Here is a 16884-nt window from a genome sequence, read left to right as displayed (position 1 = left end):
GTCAAATAGTGGTTTAACCACTAAAAGCTACCTAAAAGCTACTAAAAAGCTGGAGCCGAACGCGCCCAAATCAGACAAAAGATGTGATTGTGTCCTACAACTTTATCTATAATTATATGGGCTTGTATTCACTCAAATTATGAGTACTGCCAAAACAAGAAAGAGTTGAGAGAAAGCGAGAGAAATGGCAACAGAATTGCTCAAGGTTTATGGTGATCGCAAGTCTCAACCCACCCGTGCCATCTTGATCTTTTGCAAGTATTTTTACTCTTTCCTTTTAGAGAAAAACATCATCTTATTTATTTATTTATTTAATTAATTTTGTTTTCATCATATTATCGATCACTTAAAAATATCATACAATTTTTTGCATACATTAATTATACTTATACAATTATCATTTTAATGATGCTTGGCAAAATTTTGGTTTTACATATATAACTCTTATACTCCGTACCAATTAATATTTGTAATTTTAGGGCTAATGGGATCCAATTTGAGGAGGTGGAAATAAGACTCTTCACTTCTGATGTTCAAACTCCAGAGTATCAAGGTATGGTGTGCTACCCATTTTTCTAAGCAATAATACGGAGTATTTCGTTTCACAATTAATTAGTATTGGCTTTTGTTTCTTTGAATCTAGAAAATATAAATTAAATTATTTCTGTTAAATCGGAAATTTTATGCAAGTTAAAATTAATAGAGTACTCAAATTAATTAGTAGATGATTGATAGAGATATACGAGTATTTTTTTGACAGTAAGGAGCTTAGAGGAACCTAATTAGATCTTAACATTTATAGTTTTTTTGTTTTTTTTTTTTTTTGAAATATTTGAGGCCTACACACTTGGAGAGTAGAAGAGAAGGGTAAAACCGTAAAAGAATTCCTACCCTCAAGTACCCTAGATGTTTGATAGGCCGAGATGCCTGCCACATTATTTTGAATTGGCTTGCGAATTGAATTTGCTATGTATTGTCATTATTATCCCCTTTTCTTTCTTTCTTCTTTAATAGAGTAGTTATTTTTGTGGTTTAATCTTTCAGCAATACATCCATTGAAGAAAGTCCCAGCAATAGCTCATGGAGAATTTACTCTCTTTGAAAGGTAATCCTATAGTGTACATAAAACACTTTGTTAAAATTACTTATGTTGCAAACTACTAACAATCATGGAATAAAGCTTTTAATTATGCATCTATTTAATAAAATCAGCAAGTTTTTTTTAAAAAAAAATTATCAATTAGCATTTTTTTGTTTCTTATGTTTTACTCTGCTTGCAGCCATGCCATACTCACGTACCTAGCTTGTTGGTATCAAGTGCCTGATCATTGGTGAGCTTATTATGTTTTTCCTCGCTAGTCAAATTAGGAAACTGATTTTGATACACCTTATACTCCGTATTGATTTTGGCACATCTTTTGAGAGGCGATCATAGAAAATTGTGCTCTCGTAATTAGTGTGCCAAAATCAAATTTATACCTGTCAAAAATTGAATCATTCACGCCTATTTCTTTTTGAAACTCTGATCTAGGCCAGGGCAAGTATTCATGTTTCAATTGAATTAAAAATTGTAGGTATCCTGCTGATCTACGGAAGAGAGCTAAGGTTCAATCCGTGTTGGATTGGCACCACACAACTTTACGTTATGGTTCAAGTAATACTATCTCTCTATAACCCTTCTCAACTTCGACTATGTTCAGTTTACCTGACCTAATTTGCCATAATCCGAATTTTTCTAATTTTATTTAATTTAATTTAACCTGATTTGGCCTGGTATAAATTTGATATTTTTTTATTTGATCTAGTCATTTACAGGCCCGTCTTAGAGCATGTATTTTATGATACACTGAACAGGACCCCTAAAATAGAGGGTCCAAAATTTCGTTGGTTCAAGTCCAAAAAAAAAAAAGAAAAAAAAAGAATAAATATCTCATCTTTATCATATTCCCGTAAAATAAGGCCACCATTCCAAAACCATATCCAAACTCTTCACATTCTTTCTTCTCCAAATTCACGTATTTGATTTTAGTTTTTAAATTTCCAATTAAAATTAAACACATATATTTTTTTTCTTTTTTAATCTCTTAAATGTGTAAGGCCCTGTTCTCATCAGATTATTTTCATTTCATTTCAGCTCTAATAAGTTCAGTTCAGTTCAATTCAGTTCCTAATTTCCTTCTCTCATAAAATATTCATTTCACTTCAACGCAGGGCAGTTCAGTTTAATTCAGCTTTAATAAGTTCAGTTCAATTCAGCTCATTTCAGTCAATGAGAACAAGCCCTAGTTCTGTTAATTGTACCCAATTAACACTATTTTTTAGGCAAACTTTAAGCAATAATTTATCCTCAATTATAATATCCGAATTTGATTCACAATTAACTGCCAATTTATTTTCATATTATACCAGTATTATGTACTTTTATACCCACAAACAATTAGTCAATTAGGATCTTTGCACAAAAAAAAAAAAAAAAAAAAAAAACAATTACAATCTTTTTTCAATTGTAATTCAGTTTAATCTACAAGTTCTTTGGCCAAGAATTCTTCCATTAGAGTTTGTAGACTTGGAGCTATGGTCTTTGCCGGTTGTATTTCTCTCTTTTTTTTTTTTTTTTGAAGTATAATAATAATAATACTTTTTTCCTTTATTTAAAAATGGTTCTTTAAAAATTATTAGGGGCCTAATTTTTGTAATTAGAACAGGGTCTCCAAATTGTCGGAGACGGCCCTGGTCATTTATGATCATGTACAAGAAAGAGTACTTTATAGTTTAATTATGCTGCATTATTTTGGTTGTTACTAATTCTCATATAATTTGTTCTTGGATGAGCGCAGCAAGATACCTGATAAACACAGTATTAGCTCCAACATTTGGTAAAACGCCAAATCCTCAAGTAGCAGCCGAATATGAACAGATTTTGGTTCAATCTCTTTCAACCATTGAGACTTTGTGGCTCAAAGGCGACGCCAAGTTCCTGCTAGGCAATGATCAACCTTCTGTTGCCGATCTTGCTCTAATTTGCGAAATCATGCAACTTCATGTAAGCCATCAATCGCTAGCTTTACCAACATATATTTCATTTTTGGGTGCATATATAGAGTGTGAGTCATAAAAGGCTAACGTATTTATATCAAGACGAGACTTGGTTTTAGGTCCGTAGAGATCAAGTAAATATGCCTAAATAAATAGCCTTGTGACGAAAAAGAATAATGAGACAACTAGTTATACTACTTCCATTACCTTTTTTTTTATTTACAAGAAGAAAAAGAATTTCATTAATGAAAGATAGTCAAACGGCACTTATAAATAATTCCTAGGCAATCTAAAATTCCAACACAAGAAAAAATTACCTTAAAATTAGTTACATTGCAGATTCGATCAACGATCGCCTTAATAAAAAAACTTCATTTGAAGCAAATACAATCTGTGATTTAGCACTAATTCGGCTTGAGATCCATAAATAAGTAGTTATTTGGGTGAAAAAAAACTCATATGGCCTTCTACATACTTTCAGAGACTATGAAACCCTAAATTTTCAATCTTTAACAGACGAACAAATAAATAAATTAAGTCTAATAAAGTAAACACCATCATATAGATGAGATCCATTTATTGAAAGCAAATAAAAAGTTTTTTAGGGCTTACCACCGGTAAAAAACACCAGTGAAAAGCCCTAACAAAAATTTACAATTGAGATCAGAAGAAAAGTGATGAAAGAGAAAGAGAGAAAAGAGAAGAGTGAAAGAAAATCTTCAAAAAAGTGGAAAAAATTTAGCAATGGAGGCTAGAAAACCCTCCCAAGGAGAAACCCTAGAGAGAATAAAAAAAACCCTCCCAATGAGAAAACCTAGAGGGAACGGGGTATATTACTCAAATTGCTTAATAGTATCAATGACAATTTTCGTTACTTATTATTTGCAACTTTTTAAAAATTATTTGGGAAATTTTGCAAAATAACACTACAAAAAAGACACGATTTTAATAATAACACCACCAAAAAAAAAATGATTTCACCACCACTTAACGAATTCTTGGATGGAACCCGTTAGTGGGGCCCTTGAAGACACGTGTCAATTGTCTACTAGTTTAAATGAATAAAATAATAAAAAAGAAAAAAATTAAAAAAAACCTAACCCCTAACCCAGCCCAACCACCACAACCGGCGATACTAACACCCACCGCTGGCAACCCCAATCCATATTACATCCCCACCACAGGTATCTCCAGCCTATCACCAGCACCCAAGCCGACCCTGAAACACCCCATCCCCACCCACCAACGCAAAACTGACACTAAAACCCATGGAAGCTGAAAACCACCGAAATCGATCTGGGAAACCGACCAAGAAAACGGACCATGGAACCCTTCACCTTCAAACGGCCGAAATCGACCATGGAAACCCTCAAATGGTCGATGTCCATGGTCGATTTGGCCATTTCAAGGGTGGAGGAAAAGGGGGTTTGCGCGGTGGTCAGGTTGGTTTTGCGGTGGTTTGATGGGCTTGTGGTGGTTTTCGGGGAGGGGGAAGGGGAGAAGCAGTGGAGTCGGCGGTTATAGGGTGGAAGTTGGACTGGTTAACCGGTTTTAGTGGGGGCAGGAGGTTCCGGCGGCGGCTGGGGGAGGTGGTGTCGATGGTGGAGTTGGTTGGGTTAGGGGTAAGTTTTTTTTTTTAATTAAATATTCATTTAAACTAATAGACACGTGACACGTGTCTTCTAGGGCCCCACTAACGGATATCATCCAAGAATCTGTTATGTGGTGGTAAAATCAAATTTTCAATTTTTATTTTTTTTATTTTTTTTTATTGTGGTGTTATAATCGGAATTGTGGCTTTTTTATGGTGTTATTTTGCAAAATTTCCTATTATTTGTGAGATATAAAAAAGTTATTACTAACATGTTTTTGAACAGATGATGCCTGATGAAGAGAGGAAGAGGATTATAGGTCCATTTATAAAAGTTCAACAATGGATAGCAAATGTTAAAGAGGCTACAAACCCTCATTTTGATGAAATTCACCAGCATCTCTTAGATGCTATTGCCAGTTCCAAGCAAAACATGGCTTAATCTCCAATCTGAAAGGCCGAAAAACATTGATCTCGTATGGAATTTAAGTATGTAATATTGAATGATTAGGTTCTGGTTCTCCTTTATATGTACGAGTTCTTATATGTATTTGTGTTTGTGGCTTTGAATGCCTAAACAGCGACTTTCATTAAATTAGCCACTACTATAGAGCTTCGATGAAATGGTTTAATGATGATGTATACTTATATATCTCGTGTAAGTTTTAGATAAATACTTAAGTGTTTGGGTATGCTCTAAACAAATTGAATAGCCCCCAATTGGAACTCGACTTGTTTAAGTTTTCAATTTTTTAACCCTAATTTGATGTGTTTTTTTTTGGGTCAAGTTCAAGTTGACTGTTTGATTTAAATTTTTTTAATATTATTTTGAAGTATTCTAAATGAGTCAATCAGAACCCGCCACATTGACTTGAATAGTTGAATCAATCATGCAATGAGACTGATGAAGGTGATGGTGAAGACTAAAGAGCAAGATCAAGGACTTGAAAAGAAAATACAAGGACTAAATTGCTGCCATTGAATAAATGAAGAGAAAGAAAGACATAATTGATAGGGTTAGTTCTAAGTCAAGGTCCCTTTTCTATTAGATGTCTCAAAAGAGACAATTCTAACCAAGGGATTTGAGAAAATACAAGTTTCTCTCGATGATAAACAAAAAAGGTTTGTGGCCAAATTCAATTTCCAACTATCAACTCAAAATCATGGAATCATCTCCATTCAAAAATAAACAAAAAAGGTTTATCAAATGACATTTTTATAAATAAATTAACAATTTTTTTAATTAATGTGGGCTCCATAATTGATGGTGATTGGATAAATTACTTATTTACGAAAATGTCATATGGTAAATATTTTTTGTTTATCATTGAGAGAAATTGGGGCAAGCTAAGCTTGACTTGGGCAGAATAAAATTTTAAAGGGTACTTGGATTAAGATTAACTTTTAAATAGTAATTAGGCTGGTATATTTGGACCAAAAGGACACTTATCTAATTTTCCCTTAGAAAGGACAGAGTTTCAAAAGGGAAGTTGCCAATATTCACTAGAACTACATCACCCTACAGTACATTATTATCTTTTCCATAGATACTCCTTAAGCTTGACAAATAATACAAGCAGATCATTTAGACCTTGGTTTGATGTAAACATTTTCAATTAAAAAATTATAGTTTTCATGGAAAACATGTTTTTAAGGAAAACCACAATTACAAGTTAGTTTTTCTTTATTTGGTTCATTCTTAGGCCTGTTCACTTCATCTTAAAAAAAAATAATTTTCAGTAAAAATAATTTCAGTTCAGTAAAAATAATTTCAATTCAGTAAAAATAAGTTCAGTTTAGTAAAAATAATTTCAGTTCAGTAAAAATCAGTAACTTTAAAGAAGAAATAAAATTGAAAATCAGTAAAAAATAATTTCAGTTCAGCATAAATAATTTCAGTTCAGTAAAATTAATTTCAGTTCATTAAAAATAATTTAAGTTCAACAAAAATAATTTCAGTTAAGTAAAAATAATCTCAGTTTAGCAAAATAAGGCGAAGTGAAAGGAGCCTTACAAGAAAAGTTAAAGAGAAAATTAAAAATACGAGTGGAAATATAGGGATGGATGAGAGAAAAGTAAAAAGGAGATAAGAAGGAGGGAGACAAAGTAGAGAGTACTTTTGGCACTTCACCTAATAAAGGCAAAAAAAAAATTAATAATAAATGGGTGATTTTCAAGGAACATTAAATAGATGGTAAAAAAGGAAATTAAAATCTATATTTAGGACCACCAGAACTAGTAATGGAAACTATATTTTGGGACAGAGGAGATAGTTTATTAAGAGGAAAATCCGTAATTTCATTTTAAATTTAATGGGAGCTAAAAAGTTTTGGAAAAGGGTTCAATTTTGGCATTTTCGCAACCCATTGTAAAGCGCAAATAATGCACGCATGTCTTAGGGCCTTTTTGGTTGGGGGGAATTGGGTGGAAAAGAAAGGAAAGGAAAGGAAAATTAATTGTTCCTTTATTTGGTTCAAAATATTATATGGGAATTGATTGGAAATGAAAGGAATTGGATGGAAATCTCTCTTAATAAAATATACTCTCTCTTTTCCTCCCAAAATTGGAGGAATTTGACAAAAAAGAAAAAATTAAAATTTGTCAAATTAAAAAAAGTCATTTATCTAAATTTTTATTCCCTCCAATATTATAATTTTCCCTCCAATACACAAAAACCCTTGTCGTCTTTCGTCATACAGAGTATCTAAATAACCATCAGCCACAATTCTCTTTCTCACTGCAATCAAGCATACCCCAAATTACCAAAGCTATTTGAAAATTTTAAGAATTTATTCAATAATCAAGGTCTGTAGCAATATTATCATTAGAATAATACTGGAGAAGTATAAGTATATTATTGTTTGTTAGATCCTCCTTGACAGAAGCTAACGTAATATAATTTGGGATTGGAAATCCTTTATAAAATTTGTTTTACCTTCCCTTCCTTTACTAAGATTATACCAAATAGTGGATTCCTTTTACAATCTTTCCATCAAAACCAAACATTGGAAAATATGAGTTCTTTCCTTTCCCTTCACTTCCTTTCTTTTTCCTTCCGTTCTTTTCCCTTCTCTTCCTTTACTAACATTGAACCAAACAAAGCCTTAGACCACTTATGCACTTATCTGAGTAAGGCGGACTTACATTAAACGTGATTATATTTTAATGTGTAATTTTTAATGAATATATAGTATGAAGGCTAATACGATTAATCTAAATACATTATATGTGTTTTTTAATTGTGGTATGAAATTATGAACAAAGTTAGAAAATTTCATTTGTTCAAACTGTGCATCCACGAGACTAATCTAATTTTTTTTTTTAAGACAAATTCTGCCTCAATTAAGAACTTGTGTCGTTTTTATACCAATGAAAATTATCATACTTGTACAATAAATCTTCACCAATCCAGACTCCAGAGCAAAGGGAAAAAAATGACTCTGAAAGTTTTTGCAGATCGAATGTCCCAGCCTTCTCGAGCTGTTATTTTGTTCTGCAAGTACTCGAATTCTCTTTAATCTGCTGTTTTCTTCAATTTGCTACTTTATTTATCATTTAATTTGTTTGCATTTTTGTTGCAGGCTTAACAAAATCGATTTCGAGGAGGTCAAAATTGATCTTTTCAAGCGCCAGCATTTATCTCCTGAATTCGCTGGTAACTCTTTTTTCTTCTTCTACTAATTCGATGTTGAATTTATTGAAATCAATTACTTCTGGTTTTTTCAGGAAGTTGTAATAATTCATATAAAGTTGAATATTTGTATCAATTGGATGTGAAATTCTTTTCCCATGCTCCCGAATTAGAAAGATAAATTAACATGTATATAATTCCACTCCCCACTCCCAAGTAAATAAATTTCTAAAATTTGTCAAAAACAAGACCCCCTTTTTTTTTGGGTGTGAATTAGTGCTAAAATTTGTGCCAATCATGAGAAAAGCATATTATTATGCATAAGGTTTGATTCTATACCAATACAGAGTTGAAATGGAGAAGAATAATTGTTGGGGAGAGAATTCAACTTAGTAGCTCTTCATTAAAGGCATGAGTCATGCTCTTTTATAGTTTTATGGGTGCGAGATAGAGAAGAGCGTTGTTAGCCTAATTACATAGCTTAATTCCTCTGCTTGTATGAGTAATTTGTTTGCCTAGGCTGTGAGTTGATCTGGAAGCGTACACGAACTGTTTTAAGATCATGATAGGGTAGAAATATTTAAAGAGAAGCTTAATTTCAGTATTCATAAGAAATAGAAGCTGATTGACCTCAAGATTCGAAAAGGAGTGTAGGACGGTAGATCATGACCTCCTTTTATCTGGTCCCTTATGTTTTTCCTGATACCCCTATGACCCGGCTAGGCGGACACCTTGAGAATCCCAATAACTGGCAAACCCAGAACCCTAAGGTAGGCTATGATCATGATAAAGATGCCGAATTGATCACTAATCCATCTAAAGAGCATCATCTCCCTCTAATCTATTGTATTGTAGAATTTTGTAGTGACTCTTTTTAAAAATTTAGCATAGTAGTTTCAGCCTAAAAAGCCAAATCATTCTTAGGAGTTTCCTCATTTTTTTTGTGTGCAGTGGTTACCCCTTTACCTTTGTTGATTTTTCTCTTCTTCTTGTGAACATTGTTACTCCTTGCGTTACATACAGTGGGAGCACTTCTAATGAAAGTCATTTTCATATTCGAACCCCTAAGACGATTGCCTTAGAAGCTTTAATGTTGGTAAATACGTTATTTAATGCTTCCTTGGCCTTATATATCACCCCTATGTTTGAAATTTGCCTGTTGCTGACATTTTGGTGTTCAAATGGATAATAAAAACCTCTAAAATATTGGGCTTCTTGACGTGGAGAATTTAAGGCTTAACTAACTGTCTGACTATACCAAAAGAGTCCATAAGAGTGTAGGGCATTTGGCAAAATTAGTTTTTGGAGATTGAAGCTTAACACATTGTTTGGATTGAGAGAATTGGAGGGAAAGGAAGAAAAGGGAAAAGAAGGGATTCATTCTCCTTCTTTGGATACCTTTTGGTAGGAGGGAAAGGAAGGGAAATGGAAGGATCCATTTTCCCTCCATCTTTAATAAAACAAATCCTTCCAATGTTGGAAAGATTTGGAGGGAAAATGTGACATTACCTTCTCTCTCCCCTTCCATTCCTTCCCCTTCCTTCTTTTTCCCTCCCCTCCCTTTCTCTTCTACTTTGTTATCCAAACAAACCGTAAATGAAGATAGAGAAAGGTGTTGGGTCTTTTGTGGAAAGTTTTGAAAATGATGATATAAAGGTCAACAATTGTGTAGAGAGAGATAGTGCTACCAATATCAGGAACTATATTACGTCTCAAACATGAGAAAGGCAATAGTAAGGGGTATGAAAAAGTGTTTGGGAGGGGACTTAAAATAATCAACTTTTATAGTGCTGATTTGCAATTAAACTTGTTTGAGTGAGAGAAGTTCATTTTTTTGTGAGAAAGAGAAGCTCTTTTTCAGCTCAACTTCTCTGCTAGTATCTGCAGAAAGTAATACTACTCTAAAAGTGGTTAGTTCTTTTTAGGTTGGGAGCTGAGATTGAGTTGATAATATGTGGAGTATTTATCTTGAATATCTTTACATTAACTGGAGATGTCTGCTGGTTGTTCATTTTATCTAAGCTTGTCATAATATCTGCAAGTCCATTTTGGTGTTTTACCAATTCTGCACCTTCCTTCTCTTCTTACTGTGTCTATTTATAACAATCTTCTTCCTGCTTTTGATAAATCTTGGATCTTTTTTTTTGGTCGCCTTCTATTGCTGATATTTATAACATGTATATTGTTCATGATCATTACATTTCAGAGATAAACCCACTGCAGCAAGTTCCTGCAATAATTGATGGAAGATTTAAGCTGTATGAAAGGTAATACTTAGATTTGTCTCAGACTGGAATGGTCTCCATATGATGGTAGGATGTCATTTCCTTTCCTTTTCTTTTCTCCCCCCCCCCCCCCCCCCCCCCCCAATCTGTTGGCTAGTCTAGCATTTCCATAAGAGAATGAGAATTCTCCCCCATTTAATTAATGACTAGATAGGCTGTTGTCATAGATTCCCCTATGAAGAAACACAGACTTTAAGCCTCAGGGCATCCGAAAAAAAAGTGAATATTATATTTCTTGATTGGAGCAGCAAGCATGAAAAGATCATTTTAACTTTTTCCCTTTCTCAAATCATATAGTGAGGGTAGAAGCTATTGTCCCGTCTCTGTTATCGAGACATTTGGATGTCTCCTTATAATTTACCCTGATCATCTGTGTCTCATTTCTTGCGTATTATTGCTAGACGTTGGATTGACTTATATTTTCTTGCTAGAATGGTTATTATGCATAAAATACCGCGATGTGATGCTCAAACACTTAAATAATTGGGTCTTGGGTATGAAGCTGAAATGGAAATTCTCAATTTGAAGATGTATGGACACTAAGTTGTTTGAAATAATATATGGTCGATGCAGCATCTTTCTCTACTTGGTGTTCTACCTTGCCTTTGAAATATTCTCTGGTTGCATATTTGCGTCCTCCAAATCCATATGACATAATTAAGTTACTACTAAGTAGAATATTTGAATATTGCAGGAAAGCGCTTTGTGATGAGTGATAAATTGGTAATATTGGGTAAACTTTGATGTTAGAATAAAAAGTAATGGCTGCTTGCACCTGTTAGTTTGTTGTCCTCGTTTGATCTATCTGCAATCATTAATGTTGTTATAGAGCTTTTCCATAGATATGTGAATCGTTATGCTTAATCTGAAGTCAGTACACTGCCATAATTTTTAGCTTCGTTCAGTTTATATCTTATGTACTAAATTAATTGACTATTTGCATGAAAATTTCCAGTCATGCAATCCTTATCTACCTTGCTTGTGCATTTCCTGGAGTGGCAGATCATTGGTAAGTCCATCCCCCTCACGAACCTCTGAATAGTTCTTTTATCTATGTACTTTATATTGTAAGAGACATCAATATGACACATATCACTTTCTGATGAATATTTTCCCACAAAAAGGTTTTCTTTCTTTCTTTTGTTTTTTTCCTTTTTATTTTAATTTATTTGACATTGAGTCTAATATCTATTAATTACTTTATTTTTTTTTTAAAAAAAAAAAACCAAATCTCAGTGTATACGTTTTATTTTTATTTTTTTTTTTTATTTTTAAAAATGTGAATCAAAATCTAACCATATTAGCCATCAAATAAAAATAAATAACTATAAAAAATTGTCTAAACATGTCTAATATGGAAAAAATAACTGTCAATATTTAAACAACTTATTAGACCTTCAATGAAACCAGAAGGATAGGATAAACTAAAATGATTTGATAAAAAGTATGAATTATATAATAAAGTTCGTTTCAAGTAATCATCTTATTTTAGTAGAAGTCACACTATTAGAATAATTATTATATAAACTAATTTTAATTCATTTATTATGCCAACAAATAAATAAAACATCTTTTTGTAGATGTTGCACTATTTTCCTCATTATTTGGCATAATACTGGATTCCCTTTCACTTATCTGTTTGGCACCAATCTATACCCTATTACTCTTCATGCATCTATTCGTCATTGATCATATTTATTATTTGAAGGTACCCTGCTGATGTTAACAAGAGAGTTAAGATCCATTCAGTGCTGGATTGGCATCACTTAAATCTTCGTTATGGAGCAAGTACTGTGATTTTCTTCTCCTGTTTTCCATTCTTGTTGTGTCTATACTACATAAAATTTGACAAACTAGATTCAATTATATTATCTACAAATATGAAATATCACAAATGCTGTAAACTGGAAACAGATTCATGACATCACTGGTAGCCTATCCTTCTTTCCTAGCCTACATTGTGGCTTTGTATGAAATGCCAAATATTTCAAAGCAGACTCCTTGTGTGCAGCCAGATAAATCTTTAGCAATTTTATGATGCCCTTTTTCCCCTGCCAGATTGCTTGATTTTTTGAATTAGGTGTGAACTGACATAGGAGTTGTTAAAGTTGCGAGGATAGAGATTTTGTCACATAATTTTTATGTTACTAGATGACATTGGCTCTCTCTACTTAGGTTCTATATGGTACACTGACCACTGCACAATGCTATACTGCAAAATCGTTTTCCCCATTTTTCTGTTATATTGTTTGGACGGTCTAGGAAAGCAAAAGTTGGGCTTCTTCCCAATATCTTGCAGCCTCTTGCTTTGAAGAATGATTTCATTTGCTTGCCCCTATGTCCTTTCAGATTTATTACCACCTTTTTCCTCTCTCCTTCTCTTCCCTCTTTTATAATCTCTCTCTCCTTCGTGGGGTGTAAATTTCTTTAATTAGTAGTCCTTTTTGCAAAATTAATGAGTTTAATAAACTGGATAATAAGCTGGAATTACAGTAACAACTAACAAGCATGAACAAACAATCAGAGAATTATTTTGACGATTCTTGAAACTTTTTGGGTTAATTCCTGTGGTAATTCTGTGATGCTTATGGTATCTACGAGAGTTGTGTTGGAGGAAGAAAGAATTTTGGTTTGGAATGAAAATAAGTTCAAAGAAATTTTCTATGCTACCAATCAATGGAAAATGTATCAAAAATTGAGCCCCTGCCCTAAAAATGTACTTTCTTCTGAGTTCTGGATAGGTGTACCTTTTCTATATATCTTCCCATTTTTCCATTGGCATTGACACTCAAGATGTCAGGTGATGGGCAATGGCTGGTATTATTTTGGGATCTGCACTTCTGCCTTCTGGGCCATATTAGACCTCTCTATCTCTCACCCTCTGCAAGCATCCTTCCCCCATATGTTGATAAATCCTTAGTAGACATAAATGTTGTAATCCTTTTCTCTAGTGAGAGTCTGGTTCTCTTTTAGCGTCATGCTCCCTAGACCACTTTGTTAGAGAGGAATACACAATGCCTGTCTGATCTCATCGTATGAATGCAATTACAAACTAGATTGGCATTTAGGCGATTTAGCTCAGCAGCACACACATTCTTTTATTCTGGATACCCTAAGGGATTTCTTTTCCCATTTTGAATGTTGTTTGAAGATCCTCCAGTAATTAGATTTCCAGTTGCCATTATGCAAGACTACAGGATATGCCATCTAGATTTTTAGTCTTTGTGTATGTGCCGATGAGATTGGAAATAATGGTCAAAGTCAAACTGCATGATGGTTTCCTATTTTGTCTTCTTGCTTGCTTATTGTGTAAACTCTCTTTGTTATTTGTTTTGTTCTTGTATTTGTTATTTGGGTGTGAATTTCACCATTTGTGATGTGAAGCTACATGGCGGTCTTGTCAAATTTTCTGATACTCTCTTTCTTGTTTTCAGTGCTTATGGATTTAGGTCCACAGTTATTTACAATGACTTGTTTTCTGCTGTCCAGTGAGATATGTTTTACATACCACACTTGGCCCAGCACTTGGCAGACCCTTAAATTCTGAAGCTGCTGCCAAAGCAGAGAAAACATTGGATTCGTCTTTGTCAAAAATCGAATCAGTCTGGCTCAAAGGAAGTGGAAAATTTCTGCTGGGTAGTTACCAGCCATCTATAGCGGACCTTAGCCTTGTCTGTGAAATCATGCAATTAGAGGTGAGTAGTTTAAACTCTTTTTAGATGTTTTTCTGTTTTCATTTTAAAGTCGATTTTGCCTAATCATGACATGTAGTAAGGTTTCTTTGAACTAATGACTTTATGCTAAGTTGGTAAAATGTCCTTGCTATGGTCACCGGTCATTAAAGGATGCAGTCAATAGAACATTAAAAATGCTTTTTTAATGTTGTAATTATATCGGTATGAGTAAGTTGCTGGATGTAGTGAATCCGTCAGGAACTGATGGGCTGGGATAGATGCTCTTGGTGCTGAAAAGAAAGGACTACTAGTAATACGAAAGATCTAGTTTTATATGTGAACGTTGAGCACTAGTCATGTTCAATACTTATTCTTCAATGACATTTTATTTGTTAATATTAGGTGAATTTTCTCAACAACTGGATTAGATATGCACCTTCTGATTTTTTTTTTCTTCTCCTCTTATTATAGACTCTTTTACATACGTAATACTGAGAAAGGTGAATGGGTGTAAAAATGGCTGATAAAGTAAGATAGAAAGATAGATGGAGTAAATAGGTGGGTGGATGGAAGAAAAGTTGGATAGAGTAAGAGATTGCAAAAGTGTTATGTGTATGTATTATTTGGTAAGGGGATAACTAGGGTTAATCAAATGGTAAAAGGTGTTTGCCAAGCACATAAATATAGAATAGGGGAGAAGGGAAAAAAAAACACCTCAAATTGGAAACTAAGTAGAAAGGGGATACTCTAATGAGAAAATTTTGCTCATTAAAATTTTTACCAACTTATTTTTATTACATTAATGCCTCCTTTATATTGTATTGAAAATGAAGTAATTTGACTTTCAATTGATTCATTCAGCTTTGTCTAGAGGGCAGTGATCATCACTATTTTGCCTTTGATTAAGTAATGATGGTTTGAAGGTCAAATTTGGTTACATGTTCAGTTAAAGGTAGCATTAGCTGCATTACTCTAAAAAAATGGGTGATAGTTGTTTCAGAAAAAAAATATTAAGATAGAAATGATATATATCAGGTACATCTGGACAAATATTTCTTATTATCTTTAATAAAGAAAAGTTTGCTACTATTACTGATAAAGATCGTATTGAGCATTGCTGTGCTTTCAATATAATTTATATAAGAAAGAACAGCAAATGTTAACTTGCTTATTATATAAGCGTAGACATTGTGTCTATTCTGTCTGATATGTAACCCAAAATTTTCAGTTCTCATTTGTGCCTTTTTATGGATATATTTTGGTCTTTTTAGCATGAACGAAGCTCTTAAAGCTGGTATGGCTATAAGTAATTCTTAGATTCTTTCTGGAGCCAGTGTAAGCTAGTTAGCTAGGTAGAGTGTGACATTCAGTTTTTCTTGGTTTTAGGTTTTGGATGAAAAGGATCGTGCTAGGATACTTAGTCCATACAAGAAGGTTCAAGAGTGGATTGAAGCTACAAAGGCTTCAACACAGCCCCATTTTGATGATGTTCATGGGATTCTTTACAAAGCCAAGATAAAATTTCAGAAGCAAAGAGAAATTGCAACATTGCAATCAAAGATGTGAGGAATATAATTCAAGAACATCTTCCTTACCTTTGGCTTTTGGTGTACAAAATACTAGAAGCTAAGAGAATTCTCGACTCTAGTATATGCTGTAATCTATACGTAAAAATGCTAAAGAGAATCAGATGAGAGTTTATTTGGTTGAAACTCTTTTCTTAAGCCCCAACAATGTTCAGTGTTTGATTCTTATCAACCCAACTTTTATATGAGTAGCAACAAGCCCCCTTGTCATATAGTGTATAAATAGGCATTTTCACTCAACCCATATATCTGTAACTCCAACTGTGTCCAATATCTTTGGTCTTTTGTAGTTCTTCAGCAATAGAGATCCACAAACAACACTAACTGATGAGGCAGCCATTGCTGCTCCTGCAATCCATGGTGGTAAGCGGAATTTAAGTAAAGGGAACAAAACCCCTGCAGCAATTGGGATTCCAATCATGTTGTAACCCAATGAAAAAATATAATTCAAATGTATCATACAGAGTTTTTCTTGAGAGGTCGATGGCAGTTATGACATCTTCTAAGTTGCTCCTCATGAAAGCAATGTCTGCTGCTTCTATGGTATGTCTGTTCCTGCACCAATAGCCACTTCGACGTCGGCTGCCACTAATGCAGGCGAATCAATAATACCATCTCCAACCATGGCTACTACGTAACCTTTGGCCTGCAACATATGTTGTCAATGAGGTGGTGAAATACTTATGATTGTAAGTTTTAGGCCCTGTTCTCTTCACCTTAAAAAAAATAATATTAAGTAAAAATAATTTCAGTTCAGTAAAAATAATTTCAGTTCAGTAAAAATAAGTTCAGTTGAATAAAATTGATTTTAGTTCAGGAAAAATAATTTCAGTTCAGTAAAAATAAGTTCAGTTCAGTAAAATTCAGTTTTCTTAAAGAAGAATTATAATAGAAAATCAATAAAAATAATTTCAGTTTAGCAAAAATAATTTAAGTTCAGTAAAATTAATTAAAGTTCAATAAAAATGATTTCAGTTCAGCAAAATTTAGATGAAGAGAACGAGGTCTTAGTGAGTAGACCATGGTGTGACAGGTGGTATGATCATGACCAATAAGAGCTTAAAAGGAAAATTTTAACTTT

At 33.4% G+C, this 16884-nt stretch overlaps 2 protein-coding genes across 2 annotated transcripts; both read left to right on the top strand.

The window, feature by feature from the left end:
- The first annotated feature begins 122 nt into the window (after positions 1-122).
- Positions 123-5378, top strand: LOC145569122 (glutathione S-transferase T1-like). The gene is made up of 7 exons (XM_081628487.1): positions 123-258; positions 480-553; positions 1045-1105; positions 1281-1331; positions 1575-1654; positions 2838-3043; positions 4914-5378. Exons 1-7 carry the CDS (start codon positions 185-187, stop codon positions 5067-5069), a joined length of 702 nt encoding a protein of 233 aa, XP_081484613.1. The 5' UTR covers positions 123-184; the 3' UTR covers positions 5070-5378.
- A 2553-nt stretch (positions 5379-7931) lies between these two features.
- LOC145567715 (glutathione S-transferase T1-like) lies at positions 7932-16013 on the top strand. The gene is made up of 7 exons (XM_081627076.1): positions 7932-8126; positions 8209-8282; positions 10465-10525; positions 11499-11552; positions 12252-12331; positions 14033-14238; positions 15604-16013. The coding sequence occupies exons 1-7, from the start codon at positions 8062-8064 to the stop codon at positions 15781-15783; spliced, it is 720 nt and encodes a 239-aa protein (XP_081483202.1). The 5' UTR covers positions 7932-8061; the 3' UTR covers positions 15784-16013.
- Positions 16014-16884: the final 871 nt, after the last annotated feature.

Source organism: Chenopodium album, chromosome 11 (assembly GCF_948465745.1).
Source record: "Chenopodium album chromosome 11, dcCheAlbu1.1, whole genome shotgun sequence".
NCBI classification, from domain to species: Eukaryota; Viridiplantae; Streptophyta; class Magnoliopsida; order Caryophyllales; family Amaranthaceae; genus Chenopodium; species Chenopodium album.
The sequence above is the reverse complement of the archived record's forward strand: the minus strand, read 5'-3'. Positions and strand labels throughout refer to the sequence as shown.

Coding starts and splice junctions, on each gene's coding strand:
- LOC145569122 (XM_081628487.1), top strand. CDS start 185: ATGGCAACAGAATTGCTCAAGGTTTATGGTGATCGCAAGTCTCAACCC. Junction 1,106..1,280: donor GAATTTACTCTCTTTGAAAG/GTAATCCTATAG, acceptor CTCTGCTTGCAG/CCATGCCATACTCACGTACC. Junction 1,655..2,837: donor AACTTTACGTTATGGTTCAA/GTAATACTATCT, acceptor GGATGAGCGCAG/CAAGATACCTGATAAACACA.
- LOC145567715 (XM_081627076.1), top strand. CDS start 8,062: ATGACTCTGAAAGTTTTTGCAGATCGAATGTCCCAGCCTTCTCGAGCT. Junction 10,526..11,498: donor AGATTTAAGCTGTATGAAAG/GTAATACTTAGA, acceptor GAAAATTTCCAG/TCATGCAATCCTTATCTACC. Junction 11,553..12,251: donor CCTGGAGTGGCAGATCATTG/GTAAGTCCATCC, acceptor TATTATTTGAAG/GTACCCTGCTGATGTTAACA.